This window comes from Salvelinus sp. IW2-2015, unplaced genomic scaffold (assembly GCF_002910315.2).
Source record: "Salvelinus sp. IW2-2015 unplaced genomic scaffold, ASM291031v2 Un_scaffold83, whole genome shotgun sequence".
Lineage (NCBI taxonomy): Eukaryota > Metazoa > Chordata > Actinopteri > Salmoniformes > Salmonidae > Salvelinus > Salvelinus sp. IW2-2015.
Window position 1 is genome coordinate 3,436,306 of NW_019942514.1, and position 26,086 is coordinate 3,462,391.

General features: G+C 42.4%; 1 protein-coding gene across 1 annotated transcript in view; it reads left to right on the forward strand.

The window, feature by feature from the left end:
* Nucleotides 1–9,573, forward strand: part of LOC112068092 (SH3 and cysteine-rich domain-containing protein-like) — an 82,052-nt gene extending 72,479 nt beyond the window's left edge. The window contains 3 exon segments of the mRNA XM_070438030.1: nt 3,289–3,340; nt 6,546–6,683; nt 7,477–9,573. Of these exon segments, the coding sequence (XP_070294131.1) occupies nt 3,289–3,340; nt 6,546–6,683; nt 7,477–7,575 (289 nt within the window). The 3' untranslated portion in view covers nt 7,576–9,573.
* Nucleotides 9,574–26,086: the final 16,513 nt, after the last annotated feature.

Genomic DNA, 26,086 nt, shown 5'->3' on the forward strand with positions numbered 1-26,086 from the left:
GAGAGAATGATTTATTTCAGCTTTTATTTCTTTCATCACATTCTCAGTGGGTCAGAAGTTTACATACACTCAATTAGTATTTGGTAGCATTGACTTTAAATTGTTTAACTGGCCTCCCGTGTGGCGCAGTGGTCTAAGGCACTGCTAGCTGTGCCACCAGAGACTCTGGGTTCGAGCCCAGGCTCTGTCCGGGTTAGGGAGGGTTTGGCCGGTAGGGATATCCTTGTCTCATCGCGCACTAGCGACTCCTTGCAGTGCACGCTGACCATGTCGCTATGTGTATGGTGTTTCCTCCGACACATTGGTGCAGCTGGCTTCCGGGTTGGATGTGTGCTGTGTTAAGAAGCAGTGCGGCTGGGTTGTGTTTCGAAGGACGCATGGCTCTCGACCTTCGTCTCTCCCGAGCCCGTACGGGAGTTGTAGTGATGAGACAAGACAGTAACTACACCACGAAATTGGGGAGAGAAAGGGGGTTACATTTCTTTTTCTTCCACAAGCTTCCCAAAATAAGTTGGGTGAATTTTGGCCCATTCCTCCTGACAGAGCTGGTGTAACTGAGTCAGGTTTGTAGGCCTCCTTGCTTGCACACGCTCTTTCAGTTCTGTCCACACAGCAATCCAAGATATGTCATTTTCTGTGGTTTCCAAGAAAACGGCTGGTCTAAGATTGGGTTCTGCATAGCTGCACTGTTAAAAGGCATAATTATACACTTCGATAGGTTTATTTTATATCCTGAAAAGGTCCCATATTCTTTCAGGATGTCAACTAATGCTCGGAGTGAAATTTCTGGTTTAGTGAGGTAAAGCAAAATGTCATCGGCATATAGCGAGACCAGATGTTCACGCCCACCTATACGAACACCATGGATGTATGGATGAGATCTAAAAGCTTCTGCCAGTGGCTCTATAGCCAAAGAAAAAGGGAGAGGACTAGCGGGACAACCCTGTCTTGTGCCACGTAATAGAGAGAACTGTGAGGAAATGTTTCCATTAGTCAGGATCTGAGCTACCGGACATTTGTACAGTAATCTAATCAGACCAACATACTTAGGTCTAATATTCATCCTCTGGATAACTTCAAACAGGTAGTTCCATTCTATGCGGTCAAAAGCTTTTTCCACATCTAATGAAGCCGCCACTACAGATTCTTGGTCATTCTCTACATAATGCATAATTTAAAATAATCTTCTGATATTATCAGGAGTGTTACGGTTTTCCTCCTCCTCTTCATCCGAAGAGGAGGAGCAGGGATTGAACCAAAATGCAGCGGATTGTGAAGACATAATGATTTATTAAAGTAAAGACGGAAAAACACGAAAACGAAATACACTTGAATAATTAACAAAATAACAAAACGGAGTAGACAGACCTGGACATGGAACTTACAATAAACACGAAGAACTCACGAACAGGAACAGACTACAAAAACCGAGACAGTCCCGTATGGTGCGACAAACACTGACACAGGAGACAACCACCCACAACGAACACTGTGAAACAACCTACCTAAATATGACTCTCAATTAGAGGAAACGCCAAACACCTGCCTCTAATTGAGAGCCATACCAGGCAACCCTAAKCCAACATAGAAACAGAAAACATAGAATGCCCACCCAAACTCACGTCCTGACCAACTAACACATACAACAAACTAACAGAAATAGGTCAGGAACGTGACAAGGAGATGAGCGGTTTCTTACAAAGCTTGTTTGGTCCATATCAACCAAGTCCAGAAGAACCTTATCCAGTCTAAGAGCTATGAGTTTCGCAAGAATCTTATATGAAGTGTTCAATAGAGATATTGGTCTATATGACCCACAAAGCAGAGGATCTTTCCCAGGTTTTAACAAAACTGTGATCAGTGCCTGTTCAAGTGTGTCTGGGAGCTTTTCTGTCTCTATGGCATAATAAACATACTGCAGAGGCTCAATTAGTTTGGGTAAAAAGGATCGATAGAATTCAATAGGGAATCCGTCTAAAATTAATTAATTTGTATCATGTTCAAACTCAACAGTCCTGTTTAGGGCAGCAAAATTCTTATAACTTTCCCCAAATTTCAATGTTTTCCCAAAATCCTGGTAGGAGGATTCACGGATTTCCTGCTTATTCCCTTATAATTCCACTAATCTTTTAACCAGGATATATGGAAAATTTATATGAAAAGTAACCCTAGTCATTATGCAATAGACAGCATGGTTAAAAGAGGCGTATGACTTCAGGAAGCAACAAGTGGTAATTGAAACAACATTATTTCAGGTTTGTATTTCTTATTGTCAGATGAGATCTCATTTAGAGCACCAGAGCTCTATTGTCTCTGAGTAACTCAGAGAGCATTTTCAGTACCAGTCCTCTAATTAGACCACAAGAGATGAATGACAAGCAGGAAACAACTACACTGACTGTTGTTTTTCATTGGTTGAAAAATATTTGTCAAGGCTTCGCATAGGCTTTGAATGGATAACAATGAGAACACATAAGGAAGGAAAAACAATAGGTGAAAACTGAGGCATCGTTTGTATGGCCATTGATAACTGACAATAATGGAGTGCCATTGAACAGTGTGAGGAGGCAGCAGTTTTCACTTTCTTCAGCTACCCTGTAGGGAACAGCAGTAGCATGTGTCTGAATCACCATATTCTGTACTCCAGAATATCCAACAGTCCTTTGTCCTCCAATATTTATACTGACATACCAGCAATATGTTTTAGATTATACACTGAGTATACCAAACATTAGGAACAGCTTCCTAATATTGAGTTGCACCCTCCCCCCACATTTTGCCCTCAGAACAGCCTCAATTCATCAGGGCATGGACTCTACAAGGTGTCAAAAGCATTCCACAGGGATGCTGGCCCATGTTAACTCCAATGCTTCCCACAGTTGTATCAAGTTGGCTGGATATCCTTTGGGTGCTGGACCATTCCTCATACACACGGGAAACTGTTGAGCATGAAAAACCCAGCAGCATTGCAATTCTTGTCACAAACCGGTGCTCCTGGCATCTACTACCATACCCTATTCAAAGGCACTTACACCCTCTGAATGGCACACATACACAATCCATGTCTCAATTGTCTCGGCTTAAAAATCCTTCTTCAACCTGTCAACTCCCCTTCATCGACACTGATTGAATTGGATTTAAGAAGTGACATAAATAAGGGATCATAGCTTTCACCTGGTCAGTCTGTCATGGAAAGAGCAGGTGTCCTTAATGTTTTGTACATTCAATGTATGTATTTGGCTGTTCCTGTGACATTGATTTTTAATACGCAATTTATTTCCAATTTAGACCCGGAGACAGAATCGTACTGGCGGACGACTCCAATGATGATTGGTGGAAGGTATGTATGAAAGTGTGTCACTTTTGTTAGTGTCGTGGCAATTTCCTGTATTACCAAATGAGGAGAGTTACAAACCACACACCAGTCAGAGTTATACTTAAACTTAATCTTTAATAATATGAGCTTTACAATAGCCCTTTGACTCTCAGATCAATTAAGTGTCTATAATGAATTCTGAGAGTCCCTACAGTAGAATAAAAATATATTTTATAGCCAAGATACACCCCTCTCAACTTACATGACGAACCACAGATCTTAGGAACAGTTCACAAAGAAAGAATTTTACTTGTGTTTTACTACTATCCCATAGCCAGATAGCATTCGCTATAAATTATCGTTCAGTTTGGTCTCTAAGACGAGGTTCTAATCTCGTTCCTGGTACTTCATAGAACAAAAACATCCAACGTGTTTCATTCATTCCAAAACATTACCTCATCCAAGGCATAAGTCAATTGTCAACTCTAGGTACACCCATCTCAAGTAAACCCCCTCTTGACCCCACTCCTGGACAAGCTCACTGAGGGGAGTGACTTGCGCACAGACATTGTGGAGACAAGTAATTGGTTCCCCCTTAATCACGCCATCCCTTCACATGGTTTAACAGATACATTCACATATGAAGACAATGTTCCATTCTGTCCTCTTCCCTTTCTGATATTCTGCATAGCGGGATGTGAAAGACAAGCCTGACCTCTCCCCTCTCTGGGCCCCAAGTGACTGAGAAGGGAAAAGTGCAACTGCCAACACTATAGTCCTTAGTCCAAAGGGATACATTATAATAAAAAGTTTATCACATAAGAATATTATGCAGATATGACATCTTAATTACTTATGTTACCCAACTAATTCTGATTCATCCACCACAGAAGACACTGTTTAAATTAAGTGCTTTGTAACACCAGAACACTAGTGGCAACTGAGCTGCCACCAACACGAAGGAGACGAAACCTTAACTTTGCTGGAGTATTGAAACGCATCATCCTGAGATGTTTTGAAACATTACATGGTGTGTTGTAACACCCCTTAATCAAGTGTTGTGCAACACCTTGACAGAAATGGTTAAAAACACTTGTTGTATTTAGTGCAGAATTAGATGCCTTCTCCTTTGGTGTCGTTCCCTCTCTCTATAGCTCCTAAACACTATAATGGTGTTTCAAATCCTGCCTAATGCAGAATTACATCTCTTCCTCTGGAGTATATTTATGTTTAACATTGATTTATGAATCTGATCATTTGCCAGTTTAACCCATTATGGTAGGCATTGTTGAGCACAGTACTCAATCCACCAGCAATAACTATAGGTTTTACAGCAGACGTTGCAGGATGCTGTATTTGTCTCTACAATTAAAAGTTGGAAATGTGGGAATGGGTCGTCTCATCTTTGAATGTAATTTTGCTTGACTGTTTTAATATCTGTTCATCATGACCAATTACAGCTCATAGCACAACAAGCTGATTAATACTAATATAGAAGTATACTTTTCTGTCTTCAAACATGCATACAACATTGTGTATAAGAATCATAAATTCAAAAAAAATGTACTTACTCACAATCCTCTAAAAACAGAGCCATGTGGCAAGGAGATTAAATCCAGATTTACTATTAGTTCAATCACGCAATTTTGTATATCTTTGGTTATCCTCATAAAATATACATACATTGAGCAACATATTAAGTGGGATTTATTCAGAATTTTTTGGGTAAAATTAAATGAACAAATCATAGAAATTACTTGCATTCATTTTTATTAAGGCTTAGATTCAATCAGATCAAGCGTTAACCGGCGATGGCAGACACCCGCATAGCGGATGTTTTGGCGGTGTCGAAGGTGGAGCTGCGTTGGACCTGTCAAATCGGTGAGCAGCTGCTCTTGTGATCATTGTCATGAAGCCACCCCCCCCACTCGTGTTAGAAGTTCCGAACGAGAAAGTGTAGGCTACATAGATATAATTACGCTCAAATTGAAAAATAATTTAACTAAATGAAGATATCTATCATCCTAATCGAAGTGTAGATTACATCTCACATTCCAGTGTTCGAACATGTAAACTAGGCTTTCTGTTAATGCCACTTGTGGATTTGACAGTTCTAATGCAGTTCCACCTCCGACACGCCAAAACAACCGCTATGTGGATTGCTATGCGAATATGTTGGCTAAAGCGGATTTGTTTATTACATTTTTGGGGGTAAATTGCAATTCACCACAGAATATTTTTGCTGTGTGGTTGAGTGTGTTAGTTCCATTGAAATTCCAATGAAATGTACCATTTTACGGCCCCAGAAGTCTGGGTTCAATTCCTGTTTCCGCCTGTCCCACTTTCACTCTAATCTGTCTCAATAAAGCATTGAAAAAGGTGGAATTCCACGAAAAAATTATATCCATAGGCCCTCATCATCAATAGAATATTTAGGCTATAAACCAATTTAATTTCTTAACCATTTGATAGACACAGTCTGCAAAAAAAATGTGTGTGTTTTGATGCTGCCTTTTAAATGCACTGAAACTCCAAAAAGGGTTTTCACTACACTCTGTTAAAAAAAACGTATTCAGATTGAAGAACCACTTTGAGTACTTCTATTTGGGGCGGCAGGTAGCCTAGTGCTGGCCTTCTAGGCAGAGTTGCAAAGAAAAAGCCATATCTCAGACTGGCCAATAAAAAGAAAAGTTTAAGATGGGCAAAAGAACAGACACTGGACAGAGGAACTCTGCCTAGAAGGCCAGCATCCTGGAGTCGCCTCTTCACTGTTGACATTGAAACTGGTGTTTTGCGCATACTATTTAATGAAGCTGCCAGTTGAGGACTTGTGAGGCATCTGTTTCTCAAACTAGACACTCTAATGTACTTGTCCTCTTGCTCAGTTGTGTATTTCTGATCAATTTGATGTTATTTTAAATGGGCAAAAAAAATTGCTTTTCTTTCAAAAACTAGGACATTTCTATGTGACCCCAAACTTTTGAACGGTAGTGTATATGTTTTAAAACACTTTGTGTGTCAAAGCACTTACATTGGGTTTACCCCCTCCAAACACCAGATCTTAGGTTAGGTGCACTACTTTTCATGGTTTCATTACACAATCATCGTGTTTTGAGTCCTATTTTTACAGTGCACCTAGTACTTACACTTAAACCACACAAGTCTGCTGCCATGATAGTATAAGTAGTAGCTGTCGTGGTGTATAACATTCTCTGGATGATGGTTCCAGGGCGTGATCGAGGACAGGATTGGTTTCTTCCCAGCAGCCTTTGCTCACCAGGTGAAGGCCGGGGACAGAGTGTTCAGGTGTCACCGGACGTTCATCGGCTGCAAGGAGCAAGGCCAGATCACCCTGAAGGAGGGACAGGTACGTGATCCCACTGTTATATAAAAATACAATATGGCAAACTACTTTGCAACAAAAAAGGACCCACTAATGCCCATTTGAAATGATACACAAGCAAACATGATTGTTATTATCCATTGTTAAAACATGTTTATTGTTAGTCCCTTAATTGTTTCCATGTACTACTTTATTTGGCACAGTTTATGATCAAGCCCCAGCTAAAAGTGGGCATCGGACATAGTTCCTCCTCTCACCAATTCTCATAGGCAAATGGGAATCCTGAGCACTCAGTCCACAGATTCACTCCCAGAACATTCACTTCAAAGGATTGACCTGAGCTGGCCAATTGGGAGTCACCCGTCTCTCAGCAGTTTCCATGGCATTACCATTTTGGCATGGCAAATGGCTTTGCTGTCTCAAATCCTTTTCCCACAATGCTTTGCAGGGGCATTTTGAGATTCAGAGGAGAGTTCAGGCTAGTAACGCCAAATGGAGATGCATTCATGCCAAACACTTTGAAGATGAGTCAGTGACCTCCTAGCTCTGCCTCGATCCCCAATGAGTAGCAACATCTGCTCTCTCTAGTCACACAGCCATTCACACTACATCACTGCAGCTGTATTGAAGACTATCAGGCCAATTACAGTCAGGTGTCATTGTTATATGGTGGGGGAAATTATATATATATTACAGTGGCCCTAAAGCTACTTTGCCCCTTAAGGCCAATGTGCATTGTTTATTGAATGTGTTAAAATGTATTTTGCTTGTACAAAAAGCAACCAGATCACAAGAGTATTCGTCTCTGTTTCACCAGATTTGTGTAAGCGGTGAGGATGAACACAGCGGCTTCATCCGAGTGGCCAGTGGAAAGAAGAGAGGCTACGTGCCCTGTGATGTCCTGGAGAACATCTGAGAGAGAGAGAGAGAGAAATAGAAAGAGCCGGAGAGAGATGACGAGAGGAAGAGAAGGAGAGAGTGGAGGGAGGAGAGGCACAGTCACACACTCCATTGGTGTACAGGGATGGCTCTGACAGTAGTTCTGATCAGCTGCCAACCTCTCAGGCGTGAGGAGGACGATTGTAGTTACAAAATGGCCACCTGAGACCATGGAGGAAGCCCTCTGTTGAGCTAGGACTCCAAACTCCAAAATGTTGCTGTTGGCATTAAGGGAATGGCTTTGTCAGAAGTCAAAGCCAACCTTCCCCATTTCCTTTAAGTCTGAATGGGAACAGGTTGAGACGGATCAAATAATCTGAATTTCTGGTCACAATGACCCCACTCTCCCTCCTTGTATCACTGACTTTGGTTTGATTTGGATTTTGGATTTTTGTTTTTGTTCGATTTAAAGAACTGCTGTACATCGTTTGTTCTTTGTGTGACTTCCCATTGGAGAATACAGGTGACACATCATGCATGAATTTACTGAATTCATGCTTGCTTATTTAGCGTCAGCTGCAGTATGTTTCAATTACCTGTTTATCTTATGCCCAAATGTTCAAACACTTGTTCTCTATATCAAATAGTTGCCTATAGGCTTAGATAATAATTCACATTACTTTGATGAAAGCGGTTGATGTTACAAACAGCATAAATCCCTTTTCTTCTATGCTTGTACAATGGCTCCACTGAGCCTTGATAGGCTCTAGCTCACAATTAAAAGCCCATTCTCCTGAGACAGAGTTATTTTATCAGACCCTCTGACACAAAGAATTCAATGGTTTTGTCACTGGAGAGGAACAACAAAAAGAATCAGACGAAGCAGAAATGTGTCGATTCTGAGGGGAGTATTATTCAAAGGAGTCAGACGGAATCAAATATGAGGAATTCCTTTTTCTTTCAAAGAAATACTGTAGTCTTTTGCACAAATCTAGCTAGTGATGTATCTAGTCTAGCTGCTTACCCATCGTAAGACAAACAGAGCTTTGCATAAAAAATTCTGACTCATGAAAACACCTAAAACCTGTCAGAGATTCTTTGAATATTTGAAAACAATGAATACCTAATTTGCTAGTTGAAGTCTGGTGATAATGTTCTCTTCAGGTAGCTTGTCATGATATAGTTTGTTTTTATTTGTAAAGGATAATGGATTTGATAAGAGGATGTGAATTTACTATAGTAAGTGGGCAACCTTTCATAAGTGGTTTGATACATTGTATTTGAATGTAATGTCATCAAATCTGCATACCTGTTATTTCAAGGTATTTGATCACAATCCTTTCAGTGAAACAAGTTAATGGGAGTATAGGACATCTAGAGTATAGAAATGATACAGTATCTTCAGAGCATGGGCTACATGACATTTGGCTTTGATTTACATTCATGTATGCTTACTCCAATTGCACTAAATGGTCACTCAGATATGGCTATAGCCTTATTCCAATGTAAACTTTCGAGCAAATGCTGAAGAACATTTTATGTCAGATCAAGACATGCTTGTTGAAATGTAACTTAAATCTATTTATCCCTTTTAATGTCAACGTTATCACAGTCCGGGGCTATTCCTTTCTCTTCACTGAGATGTTCTTTTAAGATTTCTTGTTCATCCACGTGCATATTTGTTTTCTGTTTTAAAATATTGTTATAAATGAACTGTTAAAGGAAAGGTATTTTAGTAAATCTGTCTCTCTAAACTAATCTGTACTGAAACATGGCTTTATTGGATGTCAACGGCCACTGTATTGTACAGAATCAAACATCCATTTCTGATCAAATATATATATATTTTTTTTTTTATCCCCTTTTCTCCCCAATTTTCGTGGTATCCAATCGCTAGTAATTACTATCTTGTCTCATCGCTACAACTCCCGTACGGGCTCGGGAGAGACGAAGGTCGAAAGCCACGCGTCCTCCGAAGCACAACCCAACCAAGCCACGCTGCTTCTTAACACAGCGCGCCTCCAACCCGGAAGCCAGCCGCACCAATNGCCTCCAACCCGGAAGCCAGCCGCACCAATGTGTCGGAGGAAACACCGTGCACCTGGCCCCCTTGGTTAGCGCGCACTGCGCCCGGCCCGCCACAGGAGTCGCTGGAGCGCGATGAGACAAGGATATCCCTACCGGCCAAACCCTCCCTAACCCGGACGACGCTAGCCCAATTGTGCGTCGCCCCACGGACCTCCCGGTCGCGGCCGGCTGCGACAGAGCCTGGGCGCGAACCCAGAGACTGGTGGCGCAGCTAGCACTGCGATGCAGTGCCCTAGACCACTGCGCCACCCGGGAGGCTATTTCTGATCAATTTATCAGCATTTTGTGAAAGTATTTACAGAATATATAAAGCACATTGACCTTAATTATGGCTGAGATCAGCTAAGATCCCATTAACGGGATCGATTTGACAACAGCCAGTGAAAGTACAGGGCGCCAAATTCAAACAGAAATCTCATAATTAAAATTCTTCAAACATACAAGTATTTCACACCATTTTAAAGATAAACTTGTTGTTAATCCCACCAGTGTCCGATTTCAAAAAGGCTTTACGACGAAAGCACACTAAACGATTATGTTAGGTCAGTACCTAGTCACAGAAAAACAGCCATTTTTCCAGCCAAAGAGAGTCACAAAAAGCAGAAAGAGAAAATGAATCACTAACCTTTGATGATCTTCATCAGATGACACTCATAGGACTTCATGTTACACAATACATGTATGTTTTGTTCGATAAAGTGCATATTTATATCCAAAAATTCTCAGTTTCATTGGCGCGTTGTTCAGTAATGTTTTGCTTCCAAAACCTCCAGTGATTTTGCAGAGAGCCACATCAATTTAAAGAAATAGTCATCATAAACATTAATATAAGATACAAGTGTTATGCACAGAATTAGAGATATACTTCTCCTTAATGCAACCGCTGTGTCAGATTTTTTTTAAACTTTACGGAAAAAGCAAACCATGCAATAATCTGAGTACAGAGCTCAGACAACAAAACCATGTTGGAGTCAACAGAAGTCAGAAATAGCGTTATAAATATTCATTTACATTTACATTTAAGTCATTTAGCAGACGCTCTTATCCAGAGCGACTTACAAAGTGGAAAGTTCATACATATTCATCCTGGTCCCCCCGTGGGGAATGAACCCACAACCCTGGCGTTGCAAGCGCCATGCTCTACCAACTGAGCCACACGGGACCTTTGATGATCTTCATCAGAATGCACCCCCAGGAATCCCAGTTCCACAATAAACGTTTGATTTGTTCGATAAAGTACATAATTTGTCTAAATACCTAAATTCTGTTCGCACGTTTAGCCCAGTAATCCAAATTCATGAGGCGCGAGGAGACAAAGTCCAAAAGTTCCGTTACAGTCCGTAGAAACATGTCAAACGATGTATAGAATCAATCTTTAGGATGTTATCATAAATCTTTAATAATGTTTCAACCGGAGAATTCCTTTGTCTTCAGAAATGCAATGGAACGCAAGCCAACTCTCACGTGAACGCGCGTGGTCAGCTCATGGCACTCTGCCAGAGCCCTGACTCAAAGAACCCTCATTCCCCCCTCCTTCACAGTAGAAGCAAGGTTCTAAAGACTGTTGACATCTAGGGGAAGCCTTAGGAAGTGCAATATGACCAATATCTCACTGATAGGCGATGAGTTGAAAAACTACAAACCTCAGATTTCCAACTTCCTGGTTGGATTTTTTTTCTCTGGTTTTTACCTGCCGTATGAGTTCTGTTATACTCACAGACATCATTCAAACAGTTTTAGAAACTTCAGAGTGTTTTCTATCCACATAATATGCACATCTTAGCTTCTGGGACTGAGTAGCAGGCAGGTTACTCTGGGCACCTTATTCATCCAAGCTACTCAATACTGCCCCCAGCCATAAGAAGTTAACTTGGTCTCGATAGCTTTCTCTTCGAACACAGGGCACTCAACACAATATTAGAAAGGTGTTCTTAATGTTTGGTATACTCAGTGAGGTGAAAATTCACTGTGCCGAAGAGGCTGCTATCCCCCTCGTCCTCATCTCCTTCTCGAGCACCATACAGATTTTCCACATGAGAAACAAGACAATATATCCAATGGTATGTAAAGGTAGAGCATGAATATTACCAGAAAAGATCAACGTGATGCCCATATTCTTCTGGTTTCTTATGAGGGAATTGGAATCCCTTTATTTCCCTTTGAAATATACTTCCCTTTGAAATCTCTGGTAATACAATAATTGACATTTTCATTAGCTCACACATTGGAACTGTTAACTACATGCAATATGGGCAATCTAGATTGATCACACATTTTATGCAGAAGAGCACCATCTATAGACAGCATAGTGAACATTGTGTTCTCATGATTATACATAGCATCAATAAGCAATATAGTCGCCAAGTCACTGAATCATACAGTTTTTCATTTCCCTTTATACATCTGTCACAAATTATTCATAAAAGTCCCACACAGATAGCCGGGCCTCCAATTTTTGCACCCACACGTGAATTAGCTTATGCTAAATGGCTCATCATTTGCTCAACTGGACCACTTAAGCTATCTTCGCCCCATCAAGCTGTTATTATGATTTGTATGCTCATGAAAACCGCTGTATTGTGGCTCCCACACATAATGCAGCAGGATTCTATAAGTATTTTCATAATGTTTTGCAACAGAATGTCTATCACAGCATCCCAGGGACTGGATTTGGAGGGCTCCTGTATCTCAGTCCTTGAGGTATCACTACAGACACCCTGGTTCAAATCCAGGCTGTATCCCATCCAGCTGTGATTGGGAGTCCCATAGGGCAGCACACAATTGGCCCAGCATGGTCCGGGTTTGGCCGTCATGGTAAATAAGAATTTGTTCTTAACTGACTAACCTAAATAAAATAAAAAATTGTATTTATTATGGATCCCCATTAGCTGATGCCAAGGCAGCAGCTACTCTTCCTGTCACGTTGTATAATGAATAGGAGACAGGCGCAGGAATACAAAAACACTTTTTTAAATGGCGTACGTCATGAACATGACGGGGACGAAGCCCAAACCAAACACGTGTATGTATATATATATATATATGCTAAAAAAAAAATGTCTAGCTCTAAGCCATAGGTTATGGTAGTAGTTTGTCACTTGGCTCATTTTGGAAGGCAAAATTAAAACGAAAAAAGGAAGCCATTGACAGAAAAACAAAAGAGAAACTGTAGCAAAAATTAGCTGTGACTGATGACACAGCAAAACCCACTTGGCCGCTTCATTGCTTCACCTCAGCTAGGAATGCCTGGACTATCTCCAGATACTCAGTGAGATTGCCTGGGAAAGTAAGAAGAAAAGAGGCTGCTTCAGGTATGCTTGAGGTATGCCACCTCAACACAACCTTCTACCGAAGTTACAAAAATACTTTAATAAACAAAAGACTCCTCACAGGTATATAGCATGCCAGGTGCCACAATTTGTCAAAACAATAATTTGATTCATCCCCAGGATTTATATACAACTATTAATAAGTCACTGACCTATGAAATGAGTAGAAGAAGTTGCCTCAAAAGTGTGTTGAGGATTATATTAAGAGTAGCAGGTTGTAGCTTAACTGAGGTTCCCCATAGAGTCATTTAAGTGGTTGAATGAACATGAGGCTGACGTTAATAACTCACACTCTCCCAGTTGTCATGCCAATGAGCTGTGTGACAGTGCCCGTTGTGAAAACTGGCATTGGCCTCCTGGCTGGTACCTTCAACAGCTGGGCCCTCAAACAATCATAACTCTCCTGTAGCTCAACATGATGCCTGTTTGTCTTACAATGCCCTCTTCCATTCTATCCACTTGGTCCATTTCCCTCAGTTGTCCAATAATATAAGAGTCTATGGTATGACTCAAACTTCTAGTATCTGGGCAGATAATTTAACCACGTGTAATAAAACTAGGGTTCATGTGCCGTGGGTAGAGTTTTTGTGTTGTTCAGGTGACATCTCCGGAACGAGACAAAAACCTCCAGGTGACCATGACAGAACGTTCTAAGTGCATCCTATAAACATCCTTGGGGACATCCCCAGAACAAACAGGGTAGGGGTGAGTGGGGTATGTTCAGCAATTTTTACATTCAGCATCACTACGTCAAGGGAAATATGGTATTATTTCTAACAAAGATATCTACATATATTTTTGGATGTTGTGTATTCCTGGTAATAATCAGAATTCAGGTAAACATACGTTTTGAAAACCTATCTTGTCCAAAAAAAGCGGTCTCTTGACATGAGGTAAGTTGAATATAGTGGCAGGGTAAGTTGAGCCGCCTTGGGGCTGCGGCTATGGAACCCTGACCTGTTCACCGGACGTGCTACCTGTCCCAGACCTGCTGTTTTCAACTCTCTAGAGACCGCAGGAGCGGTAGAGATACTCTTAATGATCGGCTATGAAAAGCCAACTGACATTTACTCCTGAGGTGCTGACTTGCTGCACCCTCGACAACTACTGTGATTATTATTATTTGACCATGCTGGTCATTTATGAACATTTGAACATCTTGGCCATGTTCTGTTATAATCTCCACCCGTCACAGCCAGAAGAGGACTGGCCACCCCTCATAGCCTGGTTCCTCTCTAGGTTTCTTCCTTGGTTTTGGCCTTTCTAGGGAGTTTATCCTAGCCACCGTGCTTCTACACCTGCATTGCTTGCTGTTTGGGGTTTTAGGCTGGGGTTCTGTACAGCACTTTGAGATATCAGCTGATGATATATAAAGAGAGAAAGAGAGAATTAGAGAGAGCATACTTAAATTCACACAGGACAACGGATAAGACAGGAGAAGTACTCCAGATATAACAGACTGACCCTAGCCCCCCGACACAAACTACTGCAGCATAAATACTGGAGATGAGACAGGAGGGGTCAGGAGACACTGTGGCCCCATCCGATGATACCCCGGACAGGGCCAAACAGGCAGGATAATACCCCACCACTTCGCCAAAGCACAACCCCCACACCACTAGAGGGATATCTTCAACCACCAATTTACCATCCTGAGACAAGGCAGAGTATAGCCCACAAAGATCTCCGCCACGGCACAACCCAAGGGGGGCGCCAACTCATGTTGTGTGTTTCTGAATTTAAAAGTAATCCAAGAAGTAATCTATTTTTTCAAAAGTATCTGTAATCTGATTACAATATTTATTCTGGTAATGTAACTGATTACAGTTCGGTTTTATTTTTAATTCAGATTACGTTACTCCCAACCCTGCTCTTCAGTGCCATTCAGTACATTTTTTCATCCCTTTCTGCTGCTTGAACGGATTTATTTCCTTCCATCTCTCACTTCCTTGGCTGCTCTCTTTAGAACCTCAAAGGGAGCTAGACCCCTTGTTTTACATTTGTATACACAGGGCATGATGATGTCTGCTCTGTAATAATACAAATTAGTTCATATGCATGACACATTGCAAAGATACTATGCATATTGTGCATAAAATGGACAAAATGTAATCATAATTTGTATGGGGTATGGTGGCCATTGGATCAACTTACCCCAAGTCAAACATGTTGACTAATAAACTCAGCAAGAAAAGGAACGTCCCTTTTTCAGGACCCTGTCTTTCAAAGATAATTCGTAAAAATCCAAATAACTTCACAGATCTTCATTGTAAAGGGTTTAAACACATGTTTGTTCAATGAACCATAAACAATTAATGAACATCCACGGTCGTTAAGACATTAACAGCTTACAGACGGTAGGCAATTAAGGTCACAGTTATGAAAACGTAGGACTCTTTATTAGAGGCCTTTCTACTGACTCTGAAAAACACCAAAAGAAAGATGCCCAGGGTCCCTGCTCATCTGCATGAACGTGCCTTAGGCCTGCTGCAAGGAGGCATGAGGACTGCAGATATGGCCAGGGCAATAAATTGCAATGTCCGTACTGTGAGACGCCTAAGACAGCGCTACAGGGAGACAGGACGGACAGCTGATCGTCCTCGCAGTGGTAGACCACATGTAACACCTGCACAGGATCGGTACATCCGAACATCACACCTGCGGGACAGGTACAGGATGGCAACAACAACTGCCCGTGGTTTTGTCTCACCAGGGGTGATGGTCGGATTCGCTTTTATCGCCGAAGGAATGAGCATTACACTGAGGCCTGTACTCTGGAGCGGGATGGATTTGGGGGTGGAGGGTCCGTCATGGTCTGGGGCGGTGTGTCACAGCATCATCGGACAGAGTTTGTTGTCATTGCAGGCAATCTCAACGCTGTGCGTTGCAGGGAAGACATCCTCCTCCCTCATGTGGTACCCTTCCTGCAAGCTCATCCTGACATGACCCTCCAGCATGACAATGCCACCAGCCAAACTGCTCGTTCTGTGCTTGATTTCCTGCAAGACAGCAATGTCAGTGTTCTGCCATGGCCAGCGAAGAGCCCGGATCTCAATCCCATTGAGCACGTCTGGGACCAGTTGGATCGGAGGGTGAGGTCTAGGGCCATTCCCCCCAGAAATGTCCAGGATGGTGCAGGTGCCTTGGTGGCAGAGTGGGGTAACATCTCACAGCAAGAACTGGCAAATCTGGTGCAGTCCATGAGGAGGAGATGCACCGCAGTACTTAATGCAGCTGGTGGCCACACCAGATACTGACATTTACTTTTGATTTTGACCACCCCTTTGTTCAGGGACACATTATAACATTTCTGTTAGTCACATGTCTGTGGAACTTGTTCAGTTTATGTCTCAGTTGATGAATCTTGTTATATTCATACAAATATTTACACATGTTAAGTTTGCTGAAAATAAACGCAGTTGACAGTGAGAGGACGTTTCTTTTTTTTGCAGTTGACAGTGAGAGGACGTTTCTTTTTTTGCAGTTGACAGTGAGAGGACGTTTCTTTTTTTGCAGTTGACAGTGAGAGGACGTTTCTTTTTTTGCTGAGTTTATTAGCCCAGACAGCTACAAGGATGGACTTTCATTGTTACATCTGCTCCCGTCAAGCCCTCTACTTCTCATCCTGTGTCTCCCTAACCTGCCGCCACTCCCCCAGTGCTCTCTTCCTCTTTATGTGTGTGTGTGATTGTGTGGGCGGAGACAGGTGTACTGGAGGCAGAGCAGATCCCCACCAGCTGCAACCTGTTCTATAATCAAGACCTCTACAAATACTCATCCCTGCCACTTCCACGCTGCCAGATCGTAACCTCTGCTCAATCAGTCTGTGTTTTTTAGCCATTTGTTCCTGCTTAGATCCTGTTTTCGTGTTATGCCTGTTTACCCTTGCCTGACGCTGTTTTCCTCTCCGCTCCAGTTATGCCCGCTCTGACTTTGGCCCGTCTCCAGTCCCATATCTCGTCAGTCCTGCTATTCTGTCCTGGACCCCCCACCCCACGGCGTCCTTGGATTCCTCTCCGGACCTGCTTACCCAGTCCCACTCCCCTCGCTCCAGCCTCAGCACCTGGCTTCCTGCAACCCGTCCAAGCTTCCCCCTGTGTTTCAATAAATACCTTGGTTACCTCATCCCAATCTTCTCGTCTGAGTCTGCTCTTGGGTTCACCTGTTCCGCTCCATGTGACATTCATGCTAGGTTTAGGACCTCATGTTGTAGCTTATAGAGACCCCAACTGATGTATAAAACAATCTTAAAACAATCTACTTTGGTTAAGATACAAGCATCATGAAACCTATAACACAATATATATTATTTTTGGGACTTAACTTGCTTACCACTTTTTCCATCTGGTTTCTTCCTTCACAGACTCCATGAAATGATGACCTCTTCCTAAAATTTGGTCACATTATTAATTATGTGTATGGTTTCCTAGAAACAAGGGGTGGCACAACTAACCGTTTGCCTTAACTTGCCCACTCTCCCCTACTAGACAAAACCTCCACAGGGTCAAAATACATCCCAAGAACATCCTAAAATCATCCTTGGGGACGTCCCGGGAACTAACCAGGAACTAGACAAAACCTCCAAAGGACCCTTACACAACGTCTTTACAACTTTAGGCAACAATTTCGTGACGTTCCGGGGACACCCGAAAGGTTCATTTTTGTTTGCAGGGCTAGTTGAACAGGTTTTAAATGCCACCCCTATTTCGACATAATCCTGTCCTAGAGAGGATATGCTTGTTTAGGTTCCACCTCCAAAGAATGAAGTAGGCCACTAATAGACGAAATGTGGTAAATTCCACACGGAGAAACACTGACAAATGTCAGTGTAGCTAGAAAGCTAGCTTTCTAACTTATATAGCTAGCTAATGTTATCTGTTGTTGCTGGTGCTAACTTCACTGATTTTGCCTGGCTTTTCCACAATGTATAACCACGATTTGCAGCTCTAAATTTGCACATTTTCGAACAAAACATAAATGTATTGTATAACATGATGTTATAAGACTGTCATCTGATGAAGTTGTCCAAAGGTTAGTGATTAATTGGATCTCTATTTGTGGGTTTTGTGAAAGCTACCTATGCGGTGGAAACATGGTGAAAATATGCCGTTGTGTGTTTGGCTATTGTGGTTAGCTAATATAAATACATAGTGTTTTCGCTGTAAAACTTTTTTTTTTTTTAATCGGAAATGATGGCTGGATTCACAAGATGTTTATCTTTCATTTGCTGTATTGGACTTGTGATTTCATGAAATTATATTATATGATATCCCTGTCCCGTTAGGCTAGGCTATGCTAGTCAGCTTTTTTGATGAGGAGGATCCCGGATCCGGGAGAGAGAAGCGGTAGTAGTGTTTTTGGGTATCTGTACTTTATTATTTATATTTTTGACAACTTTTACTTCACTACATTCCTAAAGAAAATGTACTTTTTACTCCATACATTTTCCCTGACACCCAAAAGTACTCATTACATTTTGAATGCTTAGCATGACAGAAAATGGTCAAATTCGCACAACATCCCCGGTCATCCCTACTGCCACTGATCTGGCGGATTCACTAAACTCAAATGCTTTGTTTGTAAAATACATCTGAGTGTTGGAGTGTGACACCGGCTATCGTTAAATAAATAAACAAGAAAATTGTGCCGTCTAGTTTGCTTAATATAAGGAATTAAAAATTATTTGTACTTTTGATACCTAAGTATATTTTAGCAAGTACATTTACTTTTGATAGTTAAGTATATTTATAACCAAATACTTTTGGTTATCATTTTCTATTAAGGTATTATAGAATAACTATCTTCAAAGTAATGACTCGGGACGTCGGGTTTGATATGAAAGCTTCTTTTAGTAATAATTCTTGATCACGTTACATTTAACAACTTTAGATTCTACAGAGCAATGCCAGCAAGATGCTAGCGCAAAGGAGCCAAACGTAATCACCTGTTAATTGCACTTAACTAGCGCGTTCACTCTCTACTTCCTGTCGCAAGGCATTCTTGGAACTTGCAGTCAAAAGCGTAATTCAATACTAACAATACAATTACATATGTAATAACTGTAAAGAAAATATCTTTAGATACAGCTCAATAATTAACTTAAACATTAACTCTGTAACACATTAAAGTTACAACATCCTCCCCCCCCGATGAACAACTGTGTTCATCCTAGATCTCTAGGCAGTATATCAACTGAATAGGTCTCCTCAACAAAGTCCCTGAAACAGTACGAACTGAACATGAATCTAACTAGGCCATCTCGGCCTGGAAAACAGTTCCTCAATCTTTCCTAGTTTCCAGGTTTGTCTGGGTGTGTTATCTTCTCCAAGAGTACAACGTCACCCGCTTTCAGTGGGGTGGGCTGTGGTGTATCACAGCGGTGTGCTGACTTTAGATCCAGCAAGTAGTCTCTTCGCCAACTGTTCAGAAACTGGTCACAAGTCTCTGCCTGTACTTCCACTGGTGTGTCATGTCCTCCTTGTTTAGCGTTGGTGGCTGAGTGTCAGCTGGAAATGGCTTGGAGGCAAAGAGGTTAGTCGTTTACCCACAGGAAGTGTGCTGGGGTCAGGGGTTGTGGGTCATCCACTTCATTGTGCACGAAGGTCAGAGGCCTAGAATTTCAAATAGCTTCAACCTCTGTCAGAACTGTGCACATCTCTTCAAAGTTGAGTGAAGCTCTCCCAAGAACCTTTCGCAGGCATGTTTTCACTGACCTGACAAGTCTTTCCCAGAATCCGCCCCACCAGGCTGCTCGCTCGCCGATGAACCTCCAGGTGATGCCCCTTTCTGAGAAGAAAGCCAAGAGATTGGGGCTCTTCGATTGCCTTCCACAGCTCTTTCAAGTCCTGATCAGCTCTCTTGAACGTTTTTGCATTGTCTGAGTAGATTACCTTGCATAATCCTTCCTTGAGATTAATCTTTTTAGAGCTAAAAGGAATTTCTCTGTTGACTGATCTGAGACCAGTTCCAATGCTCACTGCTCTGGTTACAGCACAAGTGAACAGTGCAATGTATGACTTCTTCACAGACCCATTTTCTTTCACATAGAGCGGTCCTGCAAAATCCACCCCTGTGACTTCAAATGTGGCGATTTCATGTATTCTGTCTTTTGGTAAAGGCGCAGTGACCTGCTGTCCGGCCCTTGCCCTTGAATTTTTGCACACTATACTTCTTGCCACTGTATCTCTTGACTAGCTGCCTAGCACGCAAGATCCAGTATCGCTCCTGATTTGTACTAGAGTGTCTCTTGCTCCAGAATGCATCACCTGCTCATGGTGGTACTGTATCAGCATTTCTGAGTATCTGTACTTGTTGGGCAGAAACCCATGGGTGCTGCTCTCTCGAATGTGAAGCTGGACTGTTGCAGTCTTCCTCCTACACTGAGTAGTTCGTGTTCGTCCAGGAACGGTTTCAGTTTCTCTGATTTTACAGTCATTGTTTAGGCTTTTTCTGCCTTCAGTAGTTTTCTCCCTGTCCAAAACTCTGTTGTTGTGTTACCTTAATCCAGTACTTTTCTGCATCGAACAGTTCGTCAGCAGTCAGTTCACCTTGGTATCTTTATTGGTTGTACGAGCATTGGCTATGAATCTTTTATCCAGGCGGTGACTCTGAACACTCTTTTCAGTTTGCTGTACCTTTCAAGCTCCACACAGGTTCAGGGATGTCCTGTGCTGTTTTCTGCGAGTTGTACAGTAACCTGGCAGCTGGACTTGAGTTCTATATTCACCTCTTCCGGAACCTTGTTATCATCAGTCTCTTCGGACTGATTGGGTGATACAGAATTCTGGTCCATTCCACCATAGCTCGCTCTGTTATCAAGTTTCGAACAGTTTGTCCTCTTGTAGGGAGGTCAGCTGGATTAGTTTTCCCTTCAATATGTGACCATGACTCTGGATTGGTCAAGGACTGGATCTCCGTCACTCTGTTCGCACAACACTGTTTCCATTTCTGAGCTGAGCTGCAAATCCAATGCAGCACGATCATCGAGTCTGTCCCATTTTGATCTGTTTTTTCTTCATTTTCAGTGTGGTCATCAAGTTGTTTGCTAGTCTCGCTCCAATCACAGCTCCCATGAGCTCCAGGCGTGGCAGCGTCATTTTCTTGAGTGGGGCTACCCTGGACTTGATGCCGCCCTAAGACTTGTTGTTTCCCTGTCTTGTGATTCACCTTGCAAGTAAGCTACTGCACTGTAAGCCCTTTCACTTGCATCACAGAACACGTGTAGTTTCAGGGTGTGGCTATTATGTGGCCGCATGTCTGTTCTGTACCACCTTGGTATGGTGAGCTGGTGTAACTGGGGTAGTTCTGAACACCACTGTTGCCATTCTCGTGTCAGATCAGGTGGTAATTCTTCGTCCCAGCTGAGTCCCCTCTCCCACATTTCCTGGAACATGCACTTGATCCTGATGGTGAAGGGTGTCAGGAAACCAAGAGGGTCGAAYATACGTGCAGACGACTGCAGAACACTTCTCTTTGTGTTTTCCTTTTGCTTTAGAATGCTCAGTAGCGGCCTGAGGTCAAACACAAAGTCATCTGTTTCCGGTCTCCATACTAAACCTAAAACCTTCAACACTAATTCTTGTGTTTCTAGCGTCAACGGGTGGTCAGTTGTCGTACTCTCCTCCCATTTTGTTTTCAATTCAGGAGAGTTGGTCATCCATTTGCAGAGGTCCATGCCTGCAATCGACAGCATTTGCTTTGCAGTTGTTGTCACAAGGTAAGCCTCTTCAACATTGCGTGAACTTGCAATGAAATCTACATAGAGTGACTCTCTCAGTATCTCTACAACTTCTGGTTGTTCTGTTTCATATTGTTTCAGGTGCTTCCTGATTGTAGCTGCCAGCAAAAATGGACTTGGGGAAGCTCCAAATACCACTCTTTTCATCCTCAGCACACGCAGCTCCTCTTCATTTTCTCCCCTTGGTGGGCCTGTGAGCCATAGAAATCTCACGGCGTCTCTGTCTCTCTCTGCTAGGGATATCTGCAGGAAAGCTTTCTTGATGTCTGCCATGAATGCGATCTCATGTAGTCTGAACTTTATCAGAACGCTGAGCAGATCCGGATTCAGGTTCGGTCCTGTGAGTAGACAGTCATTGAGGGATGGACAGCCATCTTCATGGGACGAGGCATCAAACACCACTCTCAGTTTTGTTGTCACCTTATCTTCTCAGAGTACTGCATGGTGAGGTAAGTAGTATTTTACGTTGTCTGCACTTGATGCGTTGTCCTTGGGCACGTCCTCTGCCATATCCTGTTGTAAGTAGTCCTCTACCACTTCATTGTATCTGCTGTACAACGTCACATCCTTCTTCAGTCTTTTCTTCAGACCTTCAAACCGTTTCTTGGCGATTCTATAGTTGTCTTTGAGTTCTGGCATTTCTCGTTTCCATGGCAACTCCACGTGGTATCGACCATCTTTGAAGGTGGTTGTTTCCTCGAACCTCTGTAGAGCCTCGGTTTCCTCTGGGTTCTGTGTTTTCTCGCTTATAATACCCAGAGACTCAAGCTCCCAGAATGCATGCAGTTGTTTGGAGACTAGTGTGTCTTCATCAAGTGGGATGAACATGCAAGTTGCCTCGGCGACACTTGACATGAACACGGGTCCCTGCACCGACCATCCAAAGGTGCTCTCTAAAGCAACCAGCGTCTCCGTCAGTCGCTCCACTCTGCCTGATACTATCTGCCAGTAGTAGTCTGCTCCTATCAGGACAGAGAGTTCAGGATCATTGTCATCTCCTGGAAAGTCTGCGAGCTGCAGTCCCTTTCTATTGAGCTCATGTCGAATCTGTTCACCAGGAACCTTCATCACAGCTGTGCACACTTGTGGGGTTTCAATTGCCTCTATCTCTATTCTCTGCTGTTTGTCCCAGACATTCTCCAAGATGACTTTCACTGTGTTGCGTTGGGACGTTGCTGGGGCAGAGGAGCCAAACGTGTGAAGAGTGAGRGCCTCTTGTCTGATTACTGGTAGCTTCAAGCCCTTCACAAGGTTTTCATGTATGAAGCTTCTCTGACTGCCTCCATCTAGTAAGCAACGAGCTATCTTCCTGCCCGATGGGCCTTCTACCCATGCCTTTGCCGTTTGTAGCAACACAGTGTTCTGTCCATCTGGTTTCATCTTCACTGAATGGGGAATAACTGAGGAAACAACAGCATCTACAGAAACAGTAGGGGGTTGCACCTCACTCCTCTTACCGGTACACACAGCAATGTGATGTCTGCTTCCACATGTTGCACATGACACATCTTTGACTTTACAGAATTTGTTTCTGTCCTAAACATACAAAGCATCTTCCCATTTTCTTCAGTTTCTCTTTGCGTGTAGCAATATTGTGGTCAGGGCAGTTTTCTGATTTGTGGTCTGCACTGTCACAGAATAGACAGTTTTGTTCCTTCTGGCTGGCTGTATGCAGTGCTGCAGCAGAGGGCATGTTGGGTCTTTTTGTTTTCATTTCATTGGAGAAGCATGACTTGTTCCATGGTTTGCTCTCTTTCTGTTGGTTGCATGATCTTGTCATTTGTAGCGCTCTCTCCCTGCTCTGAACCTCCTTCTGTAGGAAACTGACAATCTCAGACACTTTCCATTCATCATCTACTCCCCTCTGACGACTATAGTCAAGAGCTATGTCCTCTGGAATCATCTGCAGTAAGATTGGGCATAGTAGGCTTCCATAGGTTTCTGACACTACACCCAGTGATTCCAGGCTCCTAATCTGAATTTCACATTCATCATATAGCTGCCTCAATGCATTTAGATCAGAGGATTTCTTCACAGGAGTGAGATTCAGCAGCTTTGACATATGAGCACTAATCACAAGATCTTTCCTTCCAAATCTGCTCTTGAGTAGAGCGATTGCATCATCATAGTTACTGTCTGTTAACATCAGTCCTGCTACTGCCTTTGCAGCTGGTCCAGTGAGATATGTTTTCAGATAGGTAAACTTCTCTTTATTACACAGTGAATCATTGTTGTGAATAGCAGTCTCATACTGACTCCAAAACTCCTGCCACATACTGACATCTCCATAGAATTTCTCAATAATCAACTTTGGTAGCCTTACTGATTGTCTCTGTGATCTGTTTGAGTTAGCGTCACTCACCCGTGCTGGTAGTGGATTGAGATCCTGGTTTTTCTTTATCACTCGTTGTGCACGGCTCTTAAGCATGATAACGCGCGCTCTTTGTAATCCTCCGTGCATGCAATCTCTGCCTCCAATCCGTACAATGGGGTTAACTGTTCAATTCCACCATCAAGTTCAAACAAACTGTTCTCCTTAGCTAACAGCAATTCCAACAATGTACTCAAGTGATCGGTATCCGGATTTGACTGGGATATTTCCACGTCAATCTGATTCAAAATCCGTGTTGTGGCACCTCGAATGGTACCCCGCTTTCGTCTCATTCTTTCGGTTTCATTCCGACGTTCTTCCTCAGCCATTTCAGCCACTTCTTCGTCGCAGCTCATATTCCCGGGTTTCGGCGCCAAAATATAGAATAACTATCTTCAAAGTAATGACTCGGGACGTCGGGTTTGATATGAAAGCTTCTTTTAGTAATAATTCTTGATCACGTTACAACTTTAGATTCTACACAGCAATGCCATCAAGATGCTAGCGCAAAGGAGCCAAACGTAATCACCTGTTAATTGCACTTAACTAGCGCGTTCACTCTCTACTTCCTGTCGCAAGGCATTCTGGAACTTGCAGTCAAAAGCGTAATTCAATACTAACCAATACAATTACATATGTAAATAACTGTAAAGAAATATCTTTAGATACAGCTCAATGAATTAACTTAAACATTAACTCTGTAACACATTAAAGTTACAACAGGTATATTTACTTTTACTCAAGTATGAGATGGGGTACGTTTTCTACTACTGCTGGTGAAGTAATTTAATGTTGCCCTAAATGTACAAATAAATTATTATAGTTTTTTTTACCATTATTTAACTAGGCAAGTCAGTTAAGAACAAATTCTTATTTTCAATGACAGCCTAGGAACGACAGATTTGTACCTTGTCAGCTGAGGGATTTGAACTTGCAACCTTTTGGTTACTAGCCCAACTCTCTAACCACTAGGCTACCCTGCCACCCTAAATATTTTAGAGGTTTAAAAAGGAAGAGAAAGGAGCAATACAAAACGGTACTTTTTGGGGTTTTGACCTGTACATAACTTTATTTTGCTGGTCAGAACAGTGGAACAGAATTACCTAAAATAATGGTTCTGTTCAGAACGAAACGATTGTAAAATCATTTCAGTTCCAACTCTTAATTTTTAAAAATATTATTTAAAAAAATGTAACCCCATTTTTCCCCAAAGGGCTCAGGCAAGGCCGCCAAGCCGCACTGCTTCTTAACACATTGCTCACTTTACCCAGATGCCAGCCGCACAAATGTGTGAGAGGAAACACAGTTCGACTAACTGAGGTCAGCTTGTAGGCACCCAGCCCGCCACAAGGAGTCACTAGAGCGCAATGAACCAAGGAATGACCCACGGCCAAACCGTTCCCTAACCCAGACTGCGCTGGGCAAATTGTTCACCGCCCTATGGGGCTCCAGGTCACGGCAGGCTGTGACACAGCCTAGGATCAAACCCCAGGCCGTAGTGGCACCTCAGCTGTGCGATGCAGTGCCTTAGACCGCTGCACCACTCGGGAAGCAACCCTTGCTTTTAACATACAATGTTTCAACTTCACTTTAACTTAACATTAATAATTACATGTTCATTTACACAGTTATCATTATTATTCATCATGTCCTCACCTGAGATTTGAGCTAACAACCTCTTGGTTCACGGCATTCCGATCTTCCTACTTCAACACTATGTCTGTGTCAGTTATCAATTAATTTGACTATCCGGCGTCATTTGGGTTCTTGAATTGGAATTATATTATGCTTATTTCACGATATACCACAATTAACATAGAAGTTCAAATGCTTTTGGCCAAGAACTGACAGGTTCAACGGCACAAAATCTCAGCTGCGCTTTATCAGAACCTTGGACAGCACCCTACACACTAAAGCAAGATTTTGATAAAAACCAACCAGCTAGATTGTTTCAATTACCTGTTCAAAAGAGTTGCAGCCTCCTTGAAATCCTGAGTAATCAATTATTCCATTCTGCCAGAAA